This window comes from Drosophila busckii, chromosome 2L (assembly GCF_011750605.1).
Source record: "Drosophila busckii strain San Diego stock center, stock number 13000-0081.31 chromosome 2L, ASM1175060v1, whole genome shotgun sequence".
Classification (NCBI taxonomy): Eukaryota; Metazoa; Arthropoda; class Insecta; order Diptera; family Drosophilidae; genus Drosophila; species Drosophila busckii.
The window spans coordinates 8,243,396-8,251,876 of record NC_046604.1 but is presented as its reverse complement, the minus strand read 5'-3'; the positions used below and the strand labels follow the sequence as shown (position 1 = coordinate 8,251,876).

Sequence of the window (8,481 nt, the reverse complement as noted above, 5' to 3'; positions counted from 1 at the left end):
AGAGTCTTTGAAGTTTCCTTTTAGGCGCTTGAAATTGATTTCGAAATTTCAGTCTACAAGGTATTGAAGTCTAACAATTTTAGTGATTAGTGTGAATTAGAAGTTTACAAATTGAAAGTCTTCTTTTGTAAGCATAATAAAATGAAATTTAGAAACTTCAGAATAATATTTATAATATATTGCTATTTATAATATATCTAACTAACTAACGGATAGCGATAACAATAAGAGCTACTCTAAGGATAAATGTAGCTCGAGTGTAAATAAATGACCAAGTGGCAACAAATGTTCATAGCTAAGATGTAATTTATTCTCAGCAGTATTTACTTACTTTTTATTCACGCTAAAAAGAAAAATAAAATTTATCAATAAACAGCAACCATTACTTAAATGTTCATCATCTGCCAAGACTATTTAAAAATTAAAATTAGTACAACTTTTATTTTTCTTTACTTTTGATGAATATACTATAAATTTCGAAAACTAATTCACACAGAGGTTTGAGATTAAAAGGTACGGCTACGAATAAATTTTAATGCAATTTCAATGCACTTTTTAATGTGTTTAGTGTTAATTGTTCAGTTGATTGGGCTGAGTTTGAAATTCCGTGTGACCTATTTTAAGCTTATGGTCAGGCTCCAAATCGTACCGTGATATCTCTCCAGCTAATGTAGTTATCTGAGCATTATCCAATGGAATTTTTAGCTGTAAGCATGAAAATAAAGAAAAAGTTAGACCAGCAAAAAAATGTGGAACGCTTCACGATTTTGCGTGTCATCCTTGCGCAGGGGCCATGCTAATCTTCTCTGTATCGTTCCAATTTTAGTATATGTTCTGCCGAAGCAAGAACGAAGAGTTGATGCTCAGAGCAGTTATTTATATTGAGGTACTGAGAAATGGCAAGTTGAGAATTCTTAGCATTTGGTTGCTGCGTCTAAAATTTACTTTCACAATTTTCATAAATTAATTAGTAAAGATTAACGAATAGTAAAAATATTTAGTGATATATAATTATAAATGCATATTAATAATTGACAAATTATTCTGATCTATAATTTTGTCAAATTCATTGGACTGCATTATCAAAATCATTTATTTATATTTTGTACATTTTATATATTAAATTCGTCACTCTTAAATCGAAATATATGGTGGAAAAATCTACTTTAAAAAACAAAATTATTTACAATAAATTCAGATCTATAAATTAACCAAAAATATTCTGCTTAATGCTAGACCAAAAGCCTTTGCCACGCTTGGGCATCAGCTCATGCTCAATTTGTTTGTTGTACTGTTCACGCAGCAGAGGATCGCTGGGACCCCAGTTCTTCTTGGGACGGAAGGCTCCGCGTATTTTCTCCGATAACGTAACGCCAGGATCACGCACAATGGCCACAAACATCCAAAGCGGCAGTTGCATAATGCCAAAAGCCGTAATAGCCCATCCAATGCCTAAGAAAATAAAAAGGTTATAAGGATGAGATTAAGTCTGCAATACGTACCATAAGCCCAGGTGGGAAACAGTTGATCGTTGTAGGTAATCGGCTCATATGTGGCATAGAAATAGATCAGAATAATGGTCATGATGAGCGGAGTAAAGACGCCCCAGCATAGACGCCAGTAAAGTCCGACCTTGCGGCCCAACATGAACTCAATGTCCTTGCAGAGACGATCGGTGCCATAGATCCAGCCAATGGTGTAAAGCTCGGCAATGCCCAAGACCAAGGCTATCATTGAGGCGCCAAAGAAGTCCACCAACGTGAGCATATACTGACCACCCTATAGGCAATAAATAAATTAGCCGAAGTACTTGCAATAACTTTGGGCTTAGCTCTTACCGGTGTAATATAGATGAGGCCAATGGAAAAGCTCAGCACGGCAATGAGTAGCGAACACTGCCACTGCTTGAAGTTGGGAAAACGATCACGTATGGCGGTCACAGTGCAGGAGGTCATGGCTATGTTGGAGCCAATGCCCAGCACAAAGAGCATGAGGAAGAACAATACGGAGAAGATTTGCGGCAGCTGCTTAAACTTGGCTATGGCATCCGGATACGAGATGAAGGCCAAGCCAGCGCCGCCCTTGACCACCTTGCCAATGTCATCGGTGCCAATCTCATGAGCCAAGTGTCCCAGAATGCCAAAGATTGTAAAGCCTGCCAGCAGTGAGGTGGCCGTATCCAAGGCGGTTACAATTGTCGCATCTCGATGCACATTGTGTCCGAACTTGTTGAACGAGGCGTACATAATGATGTTGCCAAAGCAGACAGACAGCGAATAGAAGCATTGAGTGACGGCGGCATACCACACCTTGGGATCCAGGATCTTGCCCCAGTTGGGCTTGATGAAGTAGTAAATGCCGTTCAGCGAGCCTGGCAGCGTGACTGCGCGCACCAGGAGCACGCCCATGATGACGTAGGGGAAGAGCGCCAGGAAGTAGGAGGCCTTGCCGGAACTCTTGACGCCGCGACGAATGATGAGGAAGATGCTGGCCCAGGCCACAAAGAGACCCACGACCAACTCCCAGTTGGGCAAGCCAATGCCATCAGCAATCTGCTCCTTTTCGCGCAGCACCTCCTTGCTGTGAATATTGGAAACCTAGCATAAGTTAAATACTAACTTAACTAGTCGAGTAGCCAACACCCAAATGCATGAACTTAAAGTCGTTACTAACGCTGCTGCTGCCACCCAAAGCTCTTCCCTAGGGTATTAAGCACTTACACATAGTATAATTCCGAGCTGGATATAAGTCGATCTGAGTCGTTAGTTTGAGTTGGATTTAGTGCGCCCATCCAATTATTTGCAGTGGATGCTGATGCTGTTGGTGATGAGTCGATGCAGTTCTCTCCCCACTCGGCACGGCACGTTGCCCAGGGCAACGGACTGTGGAACGAGTCAACGAAATATCGACAAAAGATGGCCACCAGTGAAGCGTAGTATGTGGCTAGCATGAACACCTGGAATCCCTGGCCGACGCCAACACCTTTGATAATGCCAAATGTTCGCGTTCGCATTCGCGTTCGCGTTTGGGTTTTGTTTTTGTTTGTTTTTTAGAAAGAAAGAGTTAATCACGCATTGATGAGTTTTAGTAAATTATGTTAATTCGGTGTGCTGGGTGTGCATATAATTATAAATATTCTCAAAATTAGCATAAGCTTAAAATGGGTTAAAGCATGATAATGATATTATGAGAAACAAACAAAATGCTTTCACTAGAACTTCCAATAAAAATTGAAATTGGAATAACAATTTGATTAAATTAACGAGTAGTTAAGCTGATGGATGCACAACAGCTCTAATGCCATCAGCCTCAGTGCTGGACGGTCCGGTCCGGTCCGTCTCTGATTGAACTGGCCTTCGCCTAGGTTTGGCTGTTGCAATCGGCTCTACTTATTGCAGCAGGCCAACCTTTGCGGCCAATTGATGTCAATTTAGGCGCCCTAAGTGGCGCGTAGTCATCGTTAGTTGCCTCGCCTGCCGCCTGCTCAATCAATTAGCGTCGCATGCCAATAAAGCGATCCGTTCAACGGCCATAAACTTGATATCTGGCAAACTGTGTGCGCTCTGTGCTGCAATAAGATTACCAACAATGCATGCAACAGAATCGCCCCTCACCACGACACCAAAGCCCATTCCCCAGCAAAAAGTACATAGCACCATAGTAACATAACTATAGTATGGTATGGAATACAACAACGGAACAAAGCCACTTACAGAAAGTACAACTCGGCGGATGCGACTGGCTGCTGTTGCGGGTCCAGGCTGCTCAGAGGGGAGCTCATGCTCATGCTGATGCTGGTGTTGCCCAGACTGGATGCCACACAGTGTGCGCCCCAAGCCGGCTGACACTCGGACCAGGGCAACGGCGTGCGAAACGAGTCGTAAAAGTAATAAAGCGTTATGCCCATGATGGCAACGTAGTAGGTCGTAACAAATGAAATAGATATCACCTGTCCAATGCCGACGCCTGGAGCGATTGATGATGCAATTGTGATGAGTAGATGCAAGCGATGTATAAATGGTAACATTAAAATTTCATGAGTGTCTGCCAATTTTGTACTTATTCAATGTCGAAATATATTTTAAGCATTCGCAAGATTTTTGTGATTCTATGCAAACTACTACAATAATTTGTGCAAGTGCATCAAGTGACCAAACGGTCACTGTGTCCGTATGGCGTATTAGCCGTGCTGGTGCTTACCTTTCATAGCTGGGCACAAATCGAATACCTTTACGGAACCGCGGCTGGAAAACTGGCCAATTACCATTTCCAGATAGTAAATGGGCTTGCCAATTAGGAAGAGCACTATGAGGTATGGTATGAGGAATGCGCCCCCGCCATTGTCCAGAGCTGTGAAGGGGAAACGCCACACATTGCCCAGGCCGACGGACATCGCAATGCAGGACATTAGAAACTCCACACCCTTGCCCCAGGTGTCGCGCTCCTCGCGACCCGCACCCGCACCCGCATCCGTTGCCGCCCCGTTCACCTTTCCCAACTCCTGGCTCACATCCGAGTCCGGCTGCTGTTGTGATGGTAGCGACTGTGCGCAACGATTAGTCGAGGTCATAGATTTCGCACATGGATTTGAGAGGCCACTTACCGACATTGGCAATGTGCTAGCGTTGCTTTGCCCATCGTCGCCCACGAAGGCTGCGTTTTGTTGCGTTGATTTCATGTTTCCCGCTCGATCTGTAAAATGTTCAGATATTACTTTCATAAGCTGTAGCCGGGCAATTAACGCTGTCTGTTGCTCATGTGGCTACTCCCATGTAAAACTGACAATCAGCTAAACCAGGCATTAACGCCTAAAAGAGTCGCAGATAAGACTTAATTATGTCGTCACACTCTTTAGCTAAATAAGCCAGAGAAGATAGCTCTGGAAAACAATCTATTGTTACCAGATTTACAACTTTTGTCTTACACAAATAATGACTTTGCTGTTAGACACATTTTCAAATTAATAAATGTTTAGTCTAATCATGAATCATAGCTCTAAATTGCAGACAAAGCTAATTTTTCGATTTTATTGAGCTAATGTCCAATCACAAAGGCGGCTGATATCCCAAAAACCAAAACAAATCACTGCCAATACAAATGCACTTCACTTAAACAATTAAAATCAGATTATGAGCTTCATAAAAAGTCACGATGCACAGCTAGCTATGAAATTGCAAACAATTTATGAGAGCAACAGTACAGGCCAAAAGAGTACGCACACCTACAATTTTAAACAATTTATTAAGCCATATAACAATTGCTGGAATGATTTATTTGATTTAAATTATCGACACCTTTCCAATATAAAAGTCATAGGTGTACAGAAAAGAATTAAAAAGCGAAGATTGCAATAAGTAGAACAGTCGCGATTTTTTATAAATTAACAAGGAAAGTATTAAATTACTAAATTAAACATATTTTTGGACTTAACTATTATCGTAATCACAGTATAATAATATGTATAAAAAAATATTTTCCAAATTGTTTTTTTAATTGAGTGTCCGAATTTTTCCATACGCTACTGTATATTAAATGTCTAGCTAATATTATGGTGAGCAGTATTTGCGGCACGCAAACAGTGACGATTGCACACTTTATACTTTCATAGCGATAGCAATCCCTAATGACTCTCATTATTGATTCAATGATAAACTCTGTGTATTCGCAGATAAATTTAGACAATTTACACCTGAAGTGTGAAGAAAAATGCAATTAATAAAAGCATGACAGTTTCTAAAAGACAACTTAATGAAATTCAATTTGTAATATTACTTTAGACAGCTGTTCTCAAGCTCTTGAGTTGCTCCAGAGCCAGTTCCTCTAGTCCAGCTCATGTTGCTTTGCTTTATTGCTAAAAAATCAGCTAGAACTTTTTATTGACATATTTAACTCTTAATTGAGCAACAATTTCTCTTAATTTCTCGCATAATATCTGAAAGCTGAAATTTGGGGCAGCTCTTTAAAGGTTATGCTGATAAGAATATTTTATATTGCTCAATTGGTGCTATAAAGTCAAGCTATAAAGATCCAAAGATAATATGGTCAACAAACATTATGTTATTTTCAAGTACAAAGCTCTCAGCTACGGTCACAGTTGCTCACATTTTTATACTTAAGAGCACATGTAATAATGATAATTTAAATAAATTTACTGCACGCAAACTCGACAGTCTAAAAATAATATTTTTTTAATTGGAAAAGCAAAACAAAGAACCAACTTCAATCGCTTTAACCTTTTACCAAACGCACAGCAAGCAGAGCGCAAAAACAAAGAAATGCAAAGGTGTTTTAAAAAAAAAAAACTGGTTTCTAATTTGTCTTCAACAATAATTTATTTTTTTTTTTTTTCTTTATTTACTTTGTACAATGAACAATGAAGAAAAACCAAAGTTGTGCCAACTTCAGTTTGATGACTCAGTCGGGCAGATGTATACAAAATTAAATGTACGTGGAGAGGGGGAGGGGGCGGATGTGAGAGGCAGACTTGACTGCTTGAAGTTAAATTGTTGTAGAATGAAGCGCAAAAACTAAATAAAACTAAAGAATAAGGTAATCATTAAACAAATATTTTGCTTGTCAACCGATCAAGTCTTTGCTGATCTTGGCGTTTGTTTTTAAATTTCGGCCAAGCATGAAGAGTTTTCTATGTTTTGATTTGAAAACCCGTTTGAAAGACGCTATAGGTGGTGGCATAACATCTGATCAACGCATTAGTATGCAAAAACGTGTTTCCTATCGCGCTTGTTACGCGCGTCGCCAAAGCAGAAAAGACGCCAAACGTAAAATAATAATGAGAACTACTTGTGTACATTGCGTATACGTCATCGTGGCACATAGTGCAAGCAAAATGCTCTGCAAATAATTGTTGTTGAAGAGCTTTGAATACAGTTGGAGTCCATTAAATGACTGTATACAATTTGCTTTCCAATTAAAAAAATAATGCCTAACTAAGCGTAATAAAAATTAATGAAGTATGTGCCATAAAAATGTCACTACGTGATTTTCAAATTCAAAAATTGCACAGTAATTTTTACTCTAAATTATGATTTTATTATCATGTGAGTACGCTGCCTAATCTTTGATATTAGCTGGCGATTATGTTTCAGGCCTATTGCTCTAATTCGAGTGAAAATGAATCTATTTTTAGCGCTTTGATCGATCCGATAGCCCAATGAGTAGCAACATAATTGTTATCTTATCGTTGATCTTAACCTTTTATCATGATATGGTGCAGTAACTAAGCAAAGTACGTTACGTTTCTTTGAAATCTAACCATTCGCATGAGTTATGGCAGTTGACAAAATGAGTATTGAAAATAATTAGCTGCTTGAAACCGCACATTAAATCATTTGTAGTTATCTTAGTAATACACAAGTTCAACTCTAACTGCGTGCTTACGAATAACGTTGGGCTTTTAGCTTTAGCTTTGTAAACTTGGCGAGCAATAAAGCTGCTGTCCCTGGGCTTGAAACTACTCCACCCTTCTCCTCTCTAATTGTTCAGCGACCAAACGAGTCATGCGCATGCGCAACTGTTAATGCAGTAGATCTGTAAGCTGCCGCCTGCATCTGCGACACTTGGAGAATATACTGGGGCATTACCTGTAGTTGTTTTCATTGCTGCTAAAGTTTCCGCAGGTTGGCTTTGAGTTTCTTTAACTCGGCGTACTTGCTGGACGACAATTAACAATATGCTGATTTCCAGCTGATGTTATTGTTGTTGTTGGAACTGGCAGCCAGTTGTAACCACTTTGAACCGGCCAATATGTTCAGGTAAAACAAAACAAAACTTCAACTTTAACTTTAAGCATGCGCTTTCAAGGCTTTTTTTGTTGCTCACTTAACAATTATGGTACTGCAAATTATTTTCAGTTGTGTTAAATATTTAAATGCACTCTTTTTGTTATGTTAATTTTCATCCAGCAGTATTGCACACAGATCGACACTTCCGCTTAACACTTTGCGCTCAAAAACAAATAAAATTCGACAAACGAAACCCGTTATTTTAGCTAATGGCTTTTGAGAGCAACTGACGATCGTTTTGGCAAAGAGCCAGCAGCCAACTAACTTAGCCAAGGCATGGCTCTGAGGGTTTTATGCCGAACTTGACTTCAGCGTCGCACAGTGGAGCAAAGCGCAGCTAACTTATCAACTGTGTTTGTTTTGACTAAATATAATTTTAAATATTATCCATTTTGTGCAGCTGTGTAAATACTTAAATGTTAAAATTTTACAAGTCAATAAAGCTTTTGCTCTGTTCCACTGTGCAGCTGGCGATAGCGCCAGTACTAAATTCAGCTTGTTGTTGGCTCAACGGCGCGGCGATCAAATGTAGGTGAAAGCTTTGCCTACAATTTTGTGGTTCGTGTCACTGCTAAGCGATCTGCGACATTACAGTTTGAGGGCTACTGTGTCTTTCAAAGCGCCACTGCACGGTGGGTAAAAAATCTAAAAATAATAATCTTTGCAATATTTTCAATTA

General features: G+C 39.6%; 1 protein-coding gene and 1 non-coding gene across 5 annotated transcripts; both read right to left on the bottom strand.

Annotated features, from left to right (window-relative positions):
- Positions 1-743: 743 nt before the first annotated feature.
- LOC117135072 lies at positions 744-850 on the bottom strand. Its single transcript, XR_004458978.1, has one exon. It is a non-coding gene; the product is annotated as a U6 spliceosomal RNA (small nuclear RNA).
- Positions 851-1,135: 285 nt separating this feature from the next.
- On the bottom strand, positions 1,136-8,072 carry LOC108608474 (sodium-dependent nutrient amino acid transporter 1). 4 transcript variants are annotated; one of them, XM_017999863.2, is made up of 7 exons: positions 7,602-8,072; positions 4,604-4,692; positions 4,201-4,543; positions 3,714-3,966; positions 1,839-2,580; positions 1,503-1,779; positions 1,136-1,452 (listed from the first exon to the last, which is right to left on the bottom strand). In XM_017999863.2, exons 1-7 carry the CDS (start codon positions 7,615-7,617, stop codon positions 1,208-1,210), a joined length of 1,965 nt encoding a protein of 654 aa, XP_017855352.2. In that variant the 5' UTR covers positions 7,618-8,072; the 3' UTR covers positions 1,136-1,207. The 4 variants fall into 4 exon arrangements, with proteins under 4 accessions (XP_017855352.2, XP_017855351.2, XP_017855353.1 ...); XM_017999862.2 differs by lacking the exon at positions 3,714-3,966 and adding an exon at positions 2,721-2,982; XM_017999864.2 differs by lacking the exon at positions 3,714-3,966 and adding an exon at positions 2,721-2,982 and having other exon boundaries at positions 4,201-4,525.
- Positions 8,073-8,481: the final 409 nt, after the last annotated feature.